Source organism: Lagenorhynchus albirostris, chromosome 9 (assembly GCF_949774975.1).
Source record: "Lagenorhynchus albirostris chromosome 9, mLagAlb1.1, whole genome shotgun sequence".
NCBI classification, from domain to species: domain Eukaryota; kingdom Metazoa; phylum Chordata; class Mammalia; order Artiodactyla; family Delphinidae; genus Lagenorhynchus; species Lagenorhynchus albirostris.
The window spans coordinates 39491796-39511361 of record NC_083103.1 but is presented as its reverse complement, the minus strand read 5'-3'; the positions used below and the strand labels follow the sequence as shown (position 1 = coordinate 39511361).

At 36.5% G+C, this 19566-nt stretch overlaps 1 protein-coding gene across 1 annotated transcript in view; it reads right to left on the bottom strand.

Moving 5' to 3' along the window:
• SOX6 (SRY-box transcription factor 6) overlaps positions 1-19566 on the bottom strand; it is a 623498-nt gene that overhangs the window by 104037 nt on the left and 499895 nt on the right. Inside the window, exons 10-11 of the mRNA XM_060157776.1 lie at positions 14532-14611; positions 12936-13058 (exon numbers count right to left, since the gene is read on the bottom strand). Of these exons, the coding sequence (XP_060013759.1) occupies positions 12936-13058; positions 14532-14611 (203 nt within the window). The remainder of the gene's footprint in view (positions 1-12935; positions 13059-14531; positions 14612-19566) is intronic.

Sequence of the window (19566 nt, the reverse complement as noted above, 5' to 3'; positions counted from 1 at the left end):
TGGTCACATAGTTCTTTTAACCGAAGAGGTCTTGTGGAACCGATTTCTTGAAACCTCAAGCCATTCACTATCGTATAGACAGAAAGCATGTCAGAGAACAAGCTAGCTACTAAATAAAGAGTGAGCATGTTGTTCGAATACACAGTGGCAAATCATCACCTGATGATATACGTCATTTTCCTGTTTCACAGTGAGGTATATCTATATTTGGTGTTAAGTGTTCATAATCAGTAAACGTGGCAGAGGTGGATCTAAAATCAGGAATAGTATGGTTGGATATAAATGAGTTATATATGACTATTTTGTTCTGCAACTAAGCAATGCCTCTTTATTAAAACCATTGATAAATGGATGGAAAAGTGGAGGACTTTCACCCAAATCAGTCACATCTAGGCCTCTACTTTCTCAACAAAGCTTCTCATTCTTGCTCTCACTCTCTCTGTTGTGCTATGTCTAAGCCAGTGATATAACTATGCATTTATTATTCAGGGACTGCTCCTTGGGCCCTGGAGCAAACACTTCCTAGGAGGTGAGGAAGGCGTTCTGAGCAGGTGAGCACTTCAGAGAGGAGTATCTTTTTCTACGTGGTCTAAGGAGCTCCTAAACTCTGGAGGGCAATCCCAGTACACTGAGGACTGGTTGGGGCACATGCTCCACTCCATTTAGTGACAGTGAGTGTTTCTCCTTCCTTTTTTTTTTTTTTTTTGAATTATTTGCTTTTTTATTTTTAAGCAGATCTAGCAATAATCCATTGAGAATGTGACGCTAAACCACTTTTCCTATAGAGTTTTTAAACTGGGCCTCTGAGAAGGAGTTTGATACAATTCAATGACTGAAGTAATACCTTTGTCCATTTGAGCATTAAATGGCCCGTTGAAATACAGCTTAGTTAGAGGGAATTTCAGAAAATAGTACTTTCTAATTTTTTTTTTTTATTTCTCTCCCAGCTGACTAGAGCAGAGCTTGGAAAATGCAGCTCAATCGTTTTCCACAGCCTCTCAGGTCAGTCTCTCACCAGTGTTAATTAAATATAACCCCCTTAGAATACTAAAGGTTAAGTGAGAGCAACACAGCGTTCTTCTCCAATATATTACTGTGAACACAAATGGCCATAATCTGTTTATAAGAAGGCTTCTTTGAACACAGAGGTCTCACTAATGAAAAATTATAAGAGGAAAAGCAACGTAATGTGACAACTGTTCATCACAAAATACATTTTAAACTACCCATTTCCACATCTTTTGTGCTTAAATAACACATATCATAAAGGAAATTGGTGTAACAGATGGTTTCAGCTCTGGGTAGCAAATGCAGACCAGTTTTCAGTGTGATAAAGTGAAACTGAAAAAGCCAGTGCATGATTCAGTCAATCTCTTAAAGTCTTCCTTCCCTTCAAGCCAGAGAACTTTTCCCCAGCAACTACAAGCATCAGTACATTTTCTCTTTTTTTAGCAGATGCTGTATCTTCAGTGGCACACCTTGACCAAACTTTCTAAAATTAGAAAACTGCTGAAATAATGGTTCTATACTAGCCGTTTTAAATTAGAAAAGTCTCTTTAAGTTACTGGGTTTATGGCTCTAAAAAGTTTCATATACTGTCCAGAGGTGTCTGTAAATCAAATCATTTAAAATAAAGCTCTTTAATGCTCTATAATTAGTCTTGTCTCTCTGAACATGGCTTTACTGTAAATGCTCCTTCCTGACTCTTCTATTGTCCCAAGATTGCGGAGAAGAAAGCAGCCAAGCGATAATTCAATATTATTGCCGCTTCGGTGCCCTAATCGCTTAAAGAGCAGCAAAGACTCTACGCTCTCTGCCCCACAGCTCCCGCAGCCTCCTGGCCCGAGGCAGGCTTCCCGACCCAGCAAAGTCCAGATGTCAGGAGGAATCCCCAGCTCCTGATGCAGCAGGCGCACCATTCCAGTGTGGTCGAGCATCTGCTTCATCTGCTGGCATGCAACCGGCCGGATGTGCTCAGACAGCAGCACAGGCTAGGCACGGGTAAGGACACACTCCCCAGCTACTCCAGGAGACTCATCAAAACTGAAATGTTAAGACAGGCCCAGAAACTCTCAAAAGAATAGAGCTCAGCATTCAGCAAAAACATTCTAAGCATTTTCCTCAAAAGGAAGCTACAGAATAAGACATATTTCATGATAATTCTTATATTGGTTAATTCTATTAGGCTTGAAGCTTCTTCTGGACAGTTAACTAGAAATTTGGAAAAATACATGAACTCTTTGAGATCCCAAGAATGTGATGCTGGCTTTGAATTTTTCCCCTTTATAGTTCAATTAGATTATTTTTAATTCACTTGAATATTACAATAAGAAGAGAATAAGTCATGCAGGAAAGCTTCTAAATGACTGTGCTTCCTACATACCTACATACAGCATAGTTTAAAGCAAAGAATCCTGATCAAGAAGTAAATTTTAAAATGCACTTAAACCACGCATTATGGCCCTGTTTTGTTTAATAGATAAGTAATCTGGTCCAACACTTCCATCTGAGCCTCATTTTCTTCTTCTAAAATATGGGGATAATATTAAAGCATATTTATTATAAAGCCTAAATATAAATTGCTTATTAAACTTTAAAATACTATGCAATATGTATTATATACGTGTATGTATATGTATATATGTAGGTATATGTACATACATATACATACATACATATAATATTCATACTATTCTTAAATCTGTTTTGTTTAGTTTTGTTTTTAGAAAGAAAGGCAGGCTTCCTTTGTAATATCCAAGTCACACATCAAATACAGGGCCAAGAGTGATTCCACTCATCCTATGGGATCTCAACAAATAGCATCCTATAAAAACTAATAAACAGCTCCCATGTCCTCACCAAATTTCATATTTACTTCACTTGGAAATATAGTTTTATACACTATTATAGTCAGAAATAATACTACTTTACCAAAAGCCAGAGTATATGGTATGCTTAATACAATTAAGAAAATGAGCCTGAGGAGAACTGTGACTGTTCTAGCCAGAAGTGACTGACTAGAATAAAAGTCTTAGTTTTGAAGATCAAAGCGAAGCAAAGAACTCAGGATGAACAATCATATAGGTCTCAGTCTTTTTAAACCTGCACATACAGGTTCAGGTGGACAGGTAGATAGGTAGGTGGGATATTTCTGTTAAGACGAGTAAGATTTGCAATCCCAACTCTTTATTAAATATTTCTTTCCCTATTTTCTCTTTCCCCAGCTAGCATGTAAACTCCCTAGGACAAAGACTTTGTTTTACACAGGTTTTCTAAACCTCAGCACTACTGATAGCTGGGACTGGATACTTTTTGGTTGTGAGGGGCTAAACTGTGCATTGTAAGATATTCAACAGCATCCTTGACCTCTACCCACTAGATGCCAGTAGCATCTCCACCTCCACCCCAAGTCATAACAATCAAAACTGTCTCCAGACGCTGTCAACTGAACTCTGGTGGGCAACATTGCCTCCGGTTGAGGACTACTGGTCTAGAACAGTACCTGGCACGTTATAGCCACTAAATAAATACTTGTTAAATAACTGAATAAGTAAATTTATTGTTTCGATTTTCACACAAACTTTTTCAAATTTCCTAAGCATGATCATTTATAAGCTTCCTTTTTAAAAAAAGATTTTGATGCAACTCCAAGAGATAATAAATTTCACGACATTGTCACAGTCATTCAAAGCTAACAGGTATAATTTCAAGTAATAGGAATTTTAAAAGAAAAGATGTAATACTTCATTATTTGTTTAATTTAAATGAATAAGTGAATTAGAGTGAAAACCTGATAAATATCCCCCAAATGGATTTTCTAGATTAAAAGCAACTCTGTTCCAATCTGGCTTCAAATGAGCACTGTATGTTTGCACTTTGGAGGGTTTGAGATAGTTAACACATATACATTTTAAGCAATAAAATTTGTATCCATATCTATCTTTTTTTTTTTTTTTTGCAGTACGTGGGCCTCTCACTGCTGTGGCCTCTCCCGTTGCGGAGCACAGGCTCCGGACGTGCAGGCTCAGTGGCCATGGCTCACGGGCCCAGCCGCTCCGCAGCATGTGGGATCTTCCCGGACTGGGGCACGAACCCGCGTCCCCTGCATCGGCAGGCGGACTCTCAACCACTGCGCCACCAGGGAAGGCCCCATATCTATCTTTTTTTTTTTTTTTTTTTTAGTTCATTCTGCTCCAGAGTAAACTGCATTAGGGAAATTACTGATACCAAGGATCATTGTCTAGGTTAATATATATTATGACATCAAAGGTTGTTTACAGGTATTATAGCTGGTGCTATAAGAGAAACATACAGTAAGAAATGAACTCAGTGCAGTATACTGGAAATTAAGAATTTTCACTGAGTCTTTACTTCACCAAATGACCAAGAGGGTGGAAGCCTTGGGAAATAAATTTAGCTGTTTCCTTCATTTTTGTCTATTAAAAGGAAATGTAAATATTTAGCTAAACCAGCATTAAATATAAAGGAATTGGTACTTATACAGCTGGAAAAAAAAGAATGTTAAATTAATTCTTCTCAGTGTGACTCAAGATGGCTGTACTGATGTCACCAGTTATGAAAGGAATGAAAGAAGGAAACATATGACTTTTTTATCCATACAGCAACCAGTACAGTAGATGTTTAGTACATAGTAGGTGTTTAGTGCTTGTTTACATTTAATAGAGAAAATAATCCATTATTAGTGCCATTTAGGCTTGGAAGATATATAAGGGAATCTGGTTATTATCTTAATCCTAAGGATCTAGAACAGTCAAAATAAAGCAAGATGGTTTCAAATCAGTACAGAGAGCTTAAATTGTTATAAATATTCCCTGAATTTCCATTTTATATGGATTTGCATAAACATGCATACCTGTAGGATATGAACTTTTCTACAAGTAAAACAGAAAGGAAGAATTGGCAGAATAGTAGTAAGTATCTGCTAGCTCTACTGGTCAGAAGTTTTATCCCTCACTGGGGCACACCTATGAGGGGAATCTATCCAGCTATGTGTAGCTTCTCAACGCTTTTTAATTAAAATATCACTTAAAAATACTTTTGGCGCTTCCCTGGTGGTGCAGTGGTTGGGAGTCTGCCTGCCGAAGCAGGGGACACGGGTTTGTGCCCCAGTCCGGGAGGATCCCACATGCCATGGAGCGGCTGGGCCCATGAGCCATGGCCGCTGAGCCTGCGCATCCGGAGCCTGTGCTCTGCAACGGGAGAGGCCACAACAGTGAGAGGCCTGCGTACCACAAAAAAACAAAACAAAACAAAACAAAAAAAAAAACTTTTGGATTAGAAGAATTAAAATTGTTAAAATGTCCATGCTACTCAAAGTGATCTACAGATTCAATGCAATCCCTATCAAAGTCCCAATGGAATTTTTTACAGAAATAAAAAGAAAAAACCTAAAATTCACATGCAACCACAAAAGACCCCAAATATCCAAAGCAAACTTGAACAAGAACTAGAGGCCTCACACCTCTTGATTTCAAAATACATCACAAAGCTATAGTAATAAAAAAAATGATACTGACATATAATGACTATATAGACCAATGGGAACAGGATAAAGAGCCCAGAAATAAGCCTACACAAATACAGTCAAATGATCTTTGACAATGGTAACAAGAATACCCAGTGGGGAAAGGATAGTCTCTTCAATAAATGGCATTGGGAAAACTGAATATTCACAAGCAAAATAATGAAATTGGACCTTTATCTTAAACCATACAAAAAAAATATTACCTTGAAATGGAAGACTTAAATTTAAAAGACTTAAATGTAAGGCCTGAAACTTTTAGATATATCTCCAAAGGAATTGATATCAAGATTTCAAAGAGGTATCTTCACTCCCATGTTCACTGCAGCATTATTCACAATAGTTAAGGCATGAAAGCAACCTAAATGTCCATTGATGGATGAATGGATAAAGAAAATGTAATATGTACATAAAATGGAATATTATTCAGCCTTAAAGAAGAAGGAGGAATTTCTGCCATTTGCAACAACATGGATGAACTTGGAAGACATTATGCTAAGTTAAACCAGACACAGAAGATAAATACTATGTGATACCACTTATATGAGGAATCTAAAATAGTCAAACTCATAGAATCAGAGAGTAGAATGGTGGTTGCCAGGGGCTGGGAGAGGGGAAATGGGAAGTATTAGTCAAGGGCACAAAGTTTCAGTTATGCAAAGTAAGTAAATCCTAGACATCTACTGTATAACATAAAGCCTATAGTTAATAACACTGTATTGTATATTTAAAAACTCGCTAAGAGGGTAGATCTTATGTTAAATGTTCTTATCACACAAAATAGTAATAATAATAATTATTATTATTATAATAATGGTGAGAGGAAACTTCTGTAGGTGATGGGTGTTTATGGCATAGATTGTGGTATGGTTTCACAGGTACATACTTATCTCCAAACTCATCCAGTTGTATATATTAAGTATGTACAGCTTTTGTATGTCACTCAATACTTCAATAAAGTGGTTTAAAAATGTTTTTGTTCTGCTCAGTCTCTTCTGTTACACAACATGTCAAAATATTTCATCACATCTTTTTCTGATTTAAATTTCCTGAATGTTGCATATCCTGACTTATTCTGTGGTTGGAAACTGGAGTGAAGCATTTTCTAAAACACTAGAATGTTTTGCTTTCAAACCTTCCCCTATGTTCTTAATCACATCATCTCTCTTAATTTCAAGGTAGCTCATTATAACACATAAGCATACAATATACGATACATGATACCAACCAAACAATACCTCAAAACTCCAGTTTGGTAAAAACAGGAATAGAAATACCTGTCATTATTTTAGAAACCACTGCATGTTACAAGCAGTCTGTTTAAATACAAGTATTCAGATACTGGGAGTTCCCTGTTGTGTGTATTAATTAGTGAGGCTGGAGCTAAATGAATGTTGGTGGAGATGTTACACGAGGAAAGATAGAGGACGGCACTGATTTTGTAATTCCAAGGTCTTGGACTCCTACTAAACCATCTCTGTGAGTACAGCTAACCATCCCGTCAATCAAATAACTTAAACACAGTGATTAACAGAGCTTGGTGAGAAGAGCCATACTCTCTCAACTTTTAGATACTACCTGAAAATCAACTGAAGATAAAATTTCTAAGAGAATATCAAGTTTACCCAATGTTTTAAGTGCTAGTAATGTTGTAAGTGGTAGTATAAACTTATTCTGCTTCATTGAATAAAATAAGTCAGATTTCCAAACACTAGGAAATGTCTTAATATTTTGCATCCTTCTCTGATCTGCCTATATTTTGTTAATCTCCATCAAGATTCACTTGACACCTGCCATTTTTCTGAAGAAGCCTACCTAGAAATGAAAAGTTGTTTACATGAAATAATCCCTCCTAAAGACAGAGCACTTGGCTGAACATATCCAAAAAAAAAAAAAATTTCCAAAGAAGCTTGAGTCCCAGATTGCTACCAAAAGAGGGAATTCATTAATTCATTCATTTTACCAACTACTGTCCCAGGCGACATTGAAGATTCAACAGTAAACAGACAAAAATCCCTGAATTCAGTGACACATTCTGAATCAGAGCTAGATGAGAGTAGATCAGAGCTGCCCCTCAGAAGCACTTAGGCAGCAAAGCTAGAGTAGAAATGACTGCTTATTGGGATGTTGGTAAGGTTTTTCCTATTCTGATAATGAATTTTTGTGGAAATCTAATACATGCCTCGTTAACCCATTTACTATTCACAACAACCCTGGGAATAAATATTATCCCCTTTTTACAATGAACAAACTGAAAAAAGGTTATTTGAGAACAGTATAGGACAACATAGCAAATAATAGCGGAAACTCTAATCCAAGATTCTGATTCCAAAATGGAGCTCATTCCATTAGTCCACAGCTCATCTAATCCCAGCTGTAATGGTCCTCCCAAATTCCATCACACTCTTAAAGTCAAAGTAGGTGAGAAAAGGCTGATTACGAGAAAAGTAAGCATTTCCCCTCAAAGCACAACCCCCTGGTTGGCATCCTCAGAACAAGCTTTGAATCAGTGCATTCCTTTTTCTCTATCAGGTAGCTAGTAATAGGTCACTCTAATCAACTCTTTATTCACCCCTCTATTAGAAATCACAACCTCCAAAGCCCACTCAGCCCAGCTAACTCACCCTCTCATTCCTCCACAGAACTGAGGCATGTTTATGATTTCAAACAAGACGACAGGGTTTGAGCCAGGGAAGAGCATCTATATATAATATCATAAAGATTCAGGCTGGAACTAAAATAGAAATAGAGCATTCTCAATGTTGATGGGCACTTCTTCACTTTCCAGTTGTAGCATGAAAACTGACAATATCATTTAAATAAAATATGTGTTTGTATTCACTTTTGCAAAATTTCAATTGTTCTCCTCCATCTTTGCAAACTTCGCAAGACTTTAATAGTTTCATTTAAGAATAACTTATGGTTGATTGATAGGTTTTTCTAGTGTTTTAAGGCTCTGATTATACTCTTTTCCTCAAATCTTCCCAAAACTACACATAATACCCATCAAATAAAAGTGAAAATATATTTATATTGGTTTTTAAATTTTTCATATTTACTTCCTTTCATTTAGGCTACCACCCATACTGTCATTATAAGAACTTGGTTAAAATATGTTCCAACTAAAGCTTGGTAGTCTTTGAATGCTAGATAAAAATCATTCTCTGCAGCTAATGAAGACAGAAACTCTGCCTGTAACAATATTAAGTTTGTTTTCTCTGGTGATTCAGAGAAGTGAGCAATCTGTCAGTAATACATTGAGTGAAATTACTTGTCTTGTAGGAATAACTGCTGACAGTCACTTTATTTCAGGGCTGACCCAAACATCTCCCTGCTGACAAACAAATTACTATGTCTAACTTTGAAAAGGTAACTAGCTTGTTTCTAATTTTGATTGGTTTCTCAGAATCCCTTATACATACACTCAGTCCCATCATTCATTGTATTAAAAAAAAAAAAAAGCAACAAAAAGTGTTTTGGGGGGACAGGTTTGAATTAATGAGTTAAAAAAAAAGTAAAGGAAGAAAACCCTATTGTTTGGAACTAAGAAAAAGAACTGTTATTGCTTCATTCCAAGACTGTTACACAGATAAAACTAGTAAGTGTGTCTACTCTACGTTAAGACTGGCAGTGCCACCAATGACTGACTGGGTGAGTGAACACATTACCGAGACAGTATTGTAGGAATTAATTTTCTTCAATAAAGTGATTTTTAAGGCTCATGTATTTCACAATCTAAACATATGTCACTGTTTCATAAACAAAATAAATGGATTAAAATAATACATTACCAATATGCTGACATGTGGAGATATTTTAATTAGAAATTCTTAAACTGTGTGATATTTAGCTGTTGTATTTGCTAGAGAAGCATGCATCATTTAATAAGAAAGCATGAGACAGGTGCATTACTTTGCATGATATGGTACCAGATTGCATTTCATATAAACTATGAGGCAACATTACTTCCAATTAATAAACAAAACCAAATTACTTTAGGTACCTATCACATTGAAAGTAACAACAAAAAATGAATCAGTACATTAAAATCACTCTTTCGTTGAAAAAAAAGTGTCATTCTGAGCTTAGTTTCTGAGACAATATTTCTTCAGAACAATCTAACATCTTAGCTATTTAAAGGCCATATTTACATGACTGCCTCATTATACTGGTCCCCCCCTTTTGACTTACTTGAAGGACCAATGCTAACATAGCTGAGGAAAGCAAATGGCAACTGGTCCTGAAATTTATACGGGTAGAGAACTGGAATAAGTAGCAATATAATATATTGTTTACTGTAGCAAGTGCCCTCTGTTCTCTAAAGGTCAAAAGCACTGTAACCTTAGAGTTACAGTTTCTGATTGTTCCCAGGGTTAAATACATTATCAAAATTAATGGTTCAAGCCCCTCAACCTTCAGATATATGAGTATTCATGCCTCCATCTGCTGAACTGTTCAACTAAAAATAGCATTCTTTGGCCTTCTCTCTCCTAGTATTGTGCTCCTGAGGCAGAGAAAACCATGCCTTAGATCAGCATGGAGTACCAAAAAAAAAAAACAAAAAGCAAAAAAACTTTTCTGTGTCTTTCTTATTTTAAAGAAAGAAAGAACTGGAATATACTAACGTAAGGAGGATCTTTCCACTTTAAATACCTTTTCTCTACCTGATAACAAAATTTCAGGCTTCCAGAGTATAACTATACTGTTAAGATTACCCAGGCTCATTAATGTTAAAAGTGACAACCTTTGAAGGACAAATTAACTGTACATCAGGTAGAGAGGACCACTTCTGAGCAATGCAGCAGGGTGTGTGTGGAGGTGGTGGTGGTATATACGTGTTATGGTCTTTCTTCCTAAGAATCTCTGATTAGAAATAAAACCCATTAACATAATTGTAATGCTTAGTATCCACAATTTATCATGATCCTATTTATCATGATCCTATCCACAGTTGACACAGCTGTGACATTTAGCTTGTCAAAGGAATGGAGAAAACCCTGGCTAGAAAAGAAAGTAGACTTTAAAATCAATAAAGCAAGATATTATTAAATTTTCTGTCTACTTTTGCTCAAGATTTAAAATGTTAGTGTCTATAGCAGGTTAGATATGGGTGTCCACTGTGCAGTTCATGGAAGTCCCAATAAACATGCTATACTCATACCAGGATAGTTTGAGAAACCTGGCTTTCAAACCAGGTCAATCTTTTCTAAGCAAAGGTTTCCTGACATGCAAGGAAAGATACAAAAAGTGGAAGCTAGGGCTTCCCTGGTGGCGCAGTGGTTGAGAGTCCGCCTGCTGATGCAGGGGACACGGGTTCGTGCCCCTGTCCGGGAAGATCCCACATGCCGCGGAGCGGCTGGGCCCGTGAGCCATGGCCGCTGAGCCTGCGCGTCCGGAGCCTGTGCTCCGCAACGGGAGAGGCCACAACAGTGAGAGGCCCGCGTACTGCAAAAAAATAAAAATAAAAAAAAAATAATATATATAAAAAAAAAGTGGAAGCTAGAGAACAGAGCAAGAATAAAAAAACAAACAAAAAAAAACCCCAGGAAACTCTCAAACCACCCCAAACTTACACTGCAGAGCTATGAGGGCCCCCTGCCTTACCAGATTCTGTATTTAGTCTCATTAAAGTGGCAGGCATGTGGCATATGTTGTGCTCCTAGATCCGCATTGCTACAGCACTACACGGATCTGGCACTCACATATATGACATCATGGTTTCCAGAAACCCAACAGAAGCCAGATTTGACAGCATCAGGGGTCTGTGACGGTGGGGGGAAGAGAAGTCAACCTAAGTGAAAATTAGTAAAAGAAGACACGGGGTAGAAAACTGGCTAAGGGAAGGTTGATGGGATAGAACTCAACACCTCAAGAGAAAATAAAAGTCAAGAGGAGAGGAAGTTTTGAATTTGAGCCAAGGCCACTTGCTTTTACATTCTTTCAAGCACTTAAAAATTTAACAAACTACCTGTCCTGAGTAGGTAAGCTTGCTAACTGTCATCATACAGAAAGGCTTGTTCTTAACGTCCAGCTGTCTCACTGCTTGCCAATCCTAAGCACAGTAGATTTTTAGAACGTCCAGAAATACGGCACCTTCTCTACAGCCAAAAGAAAGCCTTAGAAAAGAAATCCCTTCTGGCTGTATAGAAGACAGCAGATATTCTAACAGTATATGCCTTGTCATGTCTGGGTGGAAACCCCCTATATACTTCTTATAATCAAAGGGAAAGGGAAAGGAAGAAGGCAAGCAACAAGGTCTGAACTCTTCCTTAGGCTACTTCCAAGGTGTCCTTTGATCTTGTCCTCTTCCTTCTTCTTAGAAGTGAGCTTTCTCTATCATTTTCCAAAAATGCAGATTTAAAAGCAACAGAGAAGATAATGTCAAAGGGACACTTTATTGATCACATAGTAGTTGATATGTATAGACGGGCAGAGCCAATAGGAGCTGAATATACAACTTTGTTAGATGTAATTGTTTTCTTCTTTTTAAACTGGGTTTACCATCCTAGGTTAGAACATAAATGTAGTATTAGATCTAACCCAGAAAGTTAAAGTGTATTTCAGTGTGAGATAACCTGTCTCCTTTTTTTGTGACTCAACAGATAGCTAGCAACCCTCCAGCATCTGATAGTACCCCGAGAGGTACTCCAATGATATAGGAGAGGAATTAAGCATGATAATGGAGAGAGGAGGACTGGGTCCCTATAGGAGAAAGGGGTTTGGTTTTCAAAAGAGCCGTATGAGCCATCCTCTCCCATGTAGTAAGAATATCCCACAAAAACAACAAAGAGCTTTATTGAAAGTTAAATATGAAGGGGCTACTGTAATAGTTTATGTCAGGCCCAGGCACCCAACCTCACTTCAGCCAGAGAAAACTAAATTTGAAAACCTGAATTTGGTAGAGTTAGAAATCCTGGATAATAACTCTGACTCCAAGAATATTTCGTAACCTTGGTTAAATAACCTGACCTCGCTGAACCTCCATTGTTTTGTCTGTGAAAGCAGAATTATGTTTTATCAACTCCATAGGGTTGTCACATGGTCAAATGAGGTTTTTTTTCTTTTAATGTTTAAGTGTTTTTTAACTACTATACAGCATTATACATTAAAAAAAGAGTAAGGGAAATAAAGATGGTTTTGAAAGCACTCATAATGTAAAGAATTTGCCTAAATATATAGTAATAAACAATGTATTTCAGAGGCGTCGGTCTGGGGTTTGCCTTTTTCTCTGAAAGAAAAAGGAGCAAAAATGAGCCTCCTTAGGAATGAGAAAAAGGGAAAGATTATGTTTTAGTGTTTAGGTTGAGTGTTTGCTACTTTTTAAAAAAAGCCTAGAATATGACTGAACAATCCAGTCCCCCACCCAATGAAGCACCAATGGAAGTATTCATACCTCAATCTGTTTGTGGTTGTAAGAGTGGCCACCACCATGTTCAAAGGTGTCCAAACTCCTGCCAAAACGGTCACTTAGGCCCTTTAGCCTTGGGTTAATTTGTGGGTGGGAGACATGACCTTTCTGTTCAGTAGCATATTCAGAAAAAAAAAAAAAAAAGACAAAACATACTGTCAGAACTCATGAAACAGAACACATATTTCTAAACCCAGGGTATTGACCACACCAAAGAATAGAAAGTAGGTTTAGGACCCAGATACACTCTTTCACAGAAACTTGATTATAGGATCAAACTGCTTTCTTATTTTTGCCTCTGACTCAAGAAGACATGCAATAGCATAGCTATGGAAAAAGGAGAAATAGATTAGATTGATTATGAGTGAGGTTTCTTTTTATATTTTTACCAACTGCAGTAAGTTCCCCTGTCAGTAGTAGAGAAGGTGAGGGTTTAGAAGAGAGGTAGGGTTGCTGCTTTCATTAGGCAAAATGTCTAGCTCTGCTAGGCAGTCCATAATGGACAACATCTTCAAGATTTTCTGGATGAGGCTTATGACAAAAACTTCTCAAAGTACTGCAAAAATTCTTTATTTGTAGACCCAGTTGAAGGTACTCAAAATGATACTTTTTCACGGTAAAATATCTGTACGTTCAAGTCATATGAGTAATAGCAAAGAAGAAACAAAAATGCCTAGTTAGATGCTATTCCCTAGACTATTTAAGAAAATTCAAAAAAAAATCACAGTAAATTATAAGAATAAAAAACTATCTCTATCCACTGTATTGAAATTCAAGTTACCATACATTTTCTAAATGTTCAAATACTGAAGGTTTAACCATTATTTTAATGATATTATCTTTTTGTTAAAATATACACTCATATTTAAAGTCAATTTCCCATTAAGATGGCAGTGCTAGAAGGGTATAAAGATTACTTAGTCCTATTGTTAACCCCCCCGCACCATTTTACTATGAAGAAGAGAAGGTGCAAGTGACTTTTTAATTTAGCTTCCAAAACACTTTCTCTCCAATTTTAGTTCCATAGGTAAAGAACTCTAACCCAGAATTTGGTCAGACACTATGCCCAGACTTTTGACCTGGCATGAGGATGAGGACGAGAATACACATATTCAGGAGCAAAGTGTTCACATTTTCCAAATAGTTAAAGTAATTTGGTAATAACAACCCCCTATTCCATGAGCTGCAAGAAGGAAAATATCCAACATTGTTTTCTGTTTTGATGCTTATGTGTAAAAGCTAATTGGACATGAATGGAGACGTGGACGAAGAATTGATAAGGAAAACGCTTACATACCCAATAACAACCATACCAATCAGCCATAAAAAATTGTATAACCATTAACTTACCTGATCGAGAACATACAGTACTAAGTCATAATGTCATTTTTTCCTTTAAAAATATTGACATGACAGTTTTCTCTTCTACTTGCAGTATGGTAAGTACATAAGGTGTTAATCCTTCTAGGCTATGCTTAAAAAATTATTTAATATCCAGGCCATTATTTAGCATACAGCTGGTTAGCAGTTTTTCACTAAAGTACTGGCTCGTATCACACATTTTTTTCTTCTGGCACTCACCTGGAGCTGTAAAGGGCTGAGTCCAGAAGCAGCAGCAGCTGCCATTGTTGATGGAATGAACTGTACAGGGTAGTTATCACCTGTCGGAAAGAACAATGCATACAGGTTTAGACAATGAACAGGGAATCACAGCAGACAAGTACAAACATGGTCCTTGGATTGCCGGAGCTTTACAGCATTGCTCTAAGCCCAAACATCTGCAGAAACAAAAGGCTTAGTTGGGCACAGACTTGCACTGCTGCCTTGGAACTTTTTGTTAACAGATAGCTGGTAGGCAAACTGGCAAAACATGAATGTGATTTTAAAAAAATTAAATGTGCAATTCAAGCATGTTCACTCCATTACAAATCTTGTAATACATCATTTTTTTAAGAGTAAAAAAATATCTTAAAGCCAGGCTGACATTCAGTTCACTGAGAAAGCATTAAGGCTTTTACATTAAAACAACAAAACGTTTTGCCTTGGTAGGCAAGGCAGAGTATTACAGTCCAAAAAAGATTAAGAATTACTGACTGTCCATAACCCTAACGTTTATTTTATAAAAAATAGAGGAAAAAAATTAAATGCAACCTCTTTAATTTGATAGGGGTAAGAGAGAAGCTAATCTTATCTGCCAACATTCTATGAAATGCCTGGTATCCCAAATAGAGTGGAAACTATGTTTTTCTGCGCTAACTTCTGGTGGAACCTAGTACAGAATCATGCACACACACTAGGCACTCATCACTTATTCTCTGATGATGATTTGATTAAATAAACACACATTTTACATGGGATATCTGCATTAAATGTCTGGTCGAGATTGAGCATGGTTTAGCAGAGATCAATGCTACATCTTAATGTGTTTCTGGCTCCAGACCACTCCTAAACAGGGGGGCTGAAGTACCTTCTGTGACCTAAGAACATAGGCTGTATGAAGCGAACAACCTGAAGAACCAAGAGAAAGTGATGAGGAATGTATTGTGATAGTGGCAATTGAAATCAAAATTAATACTTACGGATAAATTACACAATATCAGTGATTTCATGGAGTATCACTTTGACTTCAGCCACTTATTTAAAGTCAGTGTTATGTATTATCTCTAGGCTATATTTTAATAGGCTGTTCCTCCACACATTTTTGACATTTACAATAATCATGCTGTTTTGCATGAACTTTTCCACACTAAAAGCTGAATATAATAATGAAAAGTATAGAAAGAATCACAGTAATAAAGGTAGTCAACTAGAAAGCAATGAAACCCCTTTTTTTCTGCATGGACACTAATACCTGGAGCCTTCCTGGTGCCCCTGGTTCGTTGGAACTCATCCTGTTTGCCACATGAAGTTGCACTCAGCTGGCCCAATGTAAATGTTAAGTTGCTTTCACTTTTAACAAATTGTAAGCTTCTAATCTACACAGTCTCTTTGCATCCTATCCATAATACCTCATCAGACCATTGAGCACAGTGTGCGCTTGTACACAGTCCAGTAACAATTGGCTTCTGATTGCATATGGAGCGCTGCTACAATGCATTCACTAACACTATACTGTGCTAGTCTCCTATGGAGTAATGTTCAAAATATCTGATCTTGTTTTTCCCCTTCCATGAGGTTGATTTTGGTTTGCAGTGCTACATGAGCTTTTTAAAAAAGATAACTAGGCCAAATTATTTTTTATGGTAAATGACTGCCGCTTTATGCTTAAATAATTCTACTGATCCTCTTGATATTTAAACTAAATTATCTGAAGAAAGAATATCCTAATCTAAGTCAAACAGTATTTCTTTGGTTGACATCTTATCAGGTTAAAAAAATCACAAAACGATGCTGAATTAATGATGCTTCAAAAATAGAGAAAAAAAAATCACCATTCCAACCATCAACATGGGCTGCCTCTCAGAACATTTTAGAGCTGTTCTTTCTTTAAATATCATGCATTATTCATACTAACTCTAAACCATAACCCTCCTCCCTGTAAGTTTAATACCAGTTGTTTTATTTGTACTAAAACATTTTTCATGTCAAACATATTTAAAAAAATCAAACTCTAAAAGAATTCCCTGGGGCACTCCTTTTTTCATAGCTGTCATGCTTCTATGCTATGAAATAGCTGATTTTTTTTTTATAGTTTTTGGCTTGCCAGTTAATTTATTACCATCTCTACCACACCCTGTAGTACTCTCCAGCTCACCTGCTGGCTACAAACAGCTTTCTTTCCACTGCTGACAAGCATATTTTTAAAATGTTTTTAACCTTTCTGCTGGTTTGAATCTGTATATCTGAATATAATCTTTGGAAAGCTATGTCTCCAGAACATATTGTATCAATACCAAAAGTAAAAATGAATACATTAGAGCAACTGAGTATATCACAGGGAATGATCAGAAGAGAGAGAAAAAGGAAAAGGCCAGAGAGGGAGAAGGTAAGGGTGAAGAAGAGGAGGGTTAAAAGTAGAAGAGAAGATTTAAGAGGGAGAGGGATTTAGAGTACTGTGAAGTTTAATTCTTTTAAAAAGTTACAAGCTTTCCCCCCCTCCCCCTCGCCTTTAATTGTCTCTGTGTAAGAGTCGATCAAGAAAAAGTTCTCAGTGGCTGACTTGGCAAGGAATCAGTCAACATGTTGCAGCAATTTTTTTCAAATTTGTCTCTGGATTTGAAATGCTTGCGTGAGGACCCATTCTCTTTAAATCTGTACAAAAGAAGATGAAGCCTGTTGAAACAGGTTGGTTTTAGGCACTACTGTAATCTGGCCCTTGCTACCTCTAGTATAAGTAGACAACCTCCAAATGCCAATTTGGGAAATAATGCCCATTACATAAATCCATCTTTCCAGGCTTCTAGGTTTTCCAACTGATTATTTTTATCTGGAGCTTACAGAGCAAATATGAAACAGGAGTTACAGCCTATAGGACATTTGCCTGACATTAGTTTCACTTGCCACAATAACCAACATTGCTTTGGGATCAAAGCAGCTCCACAGCAAGAGTCCCTGAATGACAGGAAGTATATTTTCTAATTTTCAGGGAAACCGAAAGGAAGCCGAAACTTATTAAGACTTAAACACAGGAAAAGGAGGAGCTTGTATCATGAACCTAGGACCCATTAGACTCAGACTACCTCCTGCAAGAATACTCCTAGTTTGTGTAATTCGGATACAAACTTCACTTTTATTAAAAAGTCAAAAATCCCATGGGTAAAATTCTGTCCATTTACTTTGATTCCTCAGAAAGACGAGGGACTGGGATGGTTGCAGTCTTCTGAGATACTAACTTCAGATATTAACCTATTTAGAGAGTTTGGGAGGAGTAGAGAAGAAAAATACGTTAAACTAGGAGACAGGACTCAAAGATTCTTCAGTTACTGGCTCAGTCTCATACCTTATTTTCCACCCTCCAAAACAGAAGAAAGATATACTATACATCCCTCATCTCACAGATCATTGTCTGGTGGTATCACAGGATGATGGTAAGTTATATGAGTTGCCAGATAACTCATAGATACACCCCACTTTTATGAGCTATTATCATTTTTGCTACAATATGGAAATATTTCAATTACAGCCAACAGTATAGACTTGGACATGCCACATTGCATCTTGCCTGGATGCATGTATTCAGAATAGCAAAATATTATAACTTCTCTGTATTCTGAGGGAATGCCATAATCAATCTGAATTTATCTTTGTGAGACAGCACACTGCAGCAAAAGTTAGTAGGCAATGAGTGACACATTTACAATCTTAAAAAGAAAACAAAATCTTTAATTTGTTCTGAGAACAATTGGAGAAAAAAATTGCCATGGATCATAGTATATATTGCTGAGATCACCATGCTCTTATTTCTCCTGCTAAATTTCTCCTCTATTCATCAAAGAATAGACCAATGATGAGAAGAGTCTTGATCTCAAGACTTTTTCTAAGAGCATCTGCATTGTTTTCATACCTTTAAAGAAGCTAAGAATCAAGGATCAATCTTAATTTCTTTACTTATTTCATAGATGCATCCAAACTCTTGGCTAATCATATGAAAATCATGGGATTTGTCACAATAGCAATTAAATAAGTGAGTATGGACAAAATGATATACATGTATCCCCATGACAAGAAATTAACTTAAAATAACAACTTAAAGTTCATGACTTAGTAACTCACCAATGATATAGCCTCCATATATGAAGAAGGGCACAGTTAAAATAATCTCAATCACCATAAAACTAGGTTAGTTTATACAGGTGAGCATATATAGTTCCTTCTTGGACCTCACCACTCTTATTTAAAAAGGGGAGTACTAACCTGAAGAACCTCAGAAATGCTTTGATTTCAAGTAGATGGATTTAATTAATAAAGTATTCCAGCAATAGTCGTACATGCCTCTGTTTTAAATAGTCAAGAAGAGCTAGAAATGGCTAGCTTCACAAGATGTCATCTAGATAATCCCATACATATAAATCACACTTTTTATATACACACACTCACAAAAGCTAGACTTTTCTTCATATCTTATACACTTAGATCATGCCTGCAAGAGTATAAAATGTCAAATATTCAGAATTTCAGTCTGAATTCTACCTCCACTAATTTCTAGATGTGAAAGTTTGGAAAGAGTCAATTTACTTCTTTGACTTTTAGTTTCTTTTTTTCTTTTAACAAAATATAGATAATGCCACTTATATCTTAGAGTTGTTATAAAAATTAAATGAGAATATATATGTATATTCATATACATATATACATATACATTTATATATATAGATATCAGCAAATAAATGGTGCTCAATAAATGCTAACTGAAACAAAGGAATTAAAAAGAAGTATTAGGTAGCAACTGTACATCAGCAAATTAGACAATCTAGAAGAAATGGACAAATTCCTTGAAACATACAAATTATGTAAACTGTCTCAAGGAGAAATAGATAATATAAACAAACCCATAACAAGAGATTGAATCAGTAATCAAAAACCTCCCAATAAAGAAAATTCCTGGACTGAATTTTTGGCTTCACCAATAAAGTCTACTGAATATTTAATAAAAATTAACACTAATCCTTACAAAATC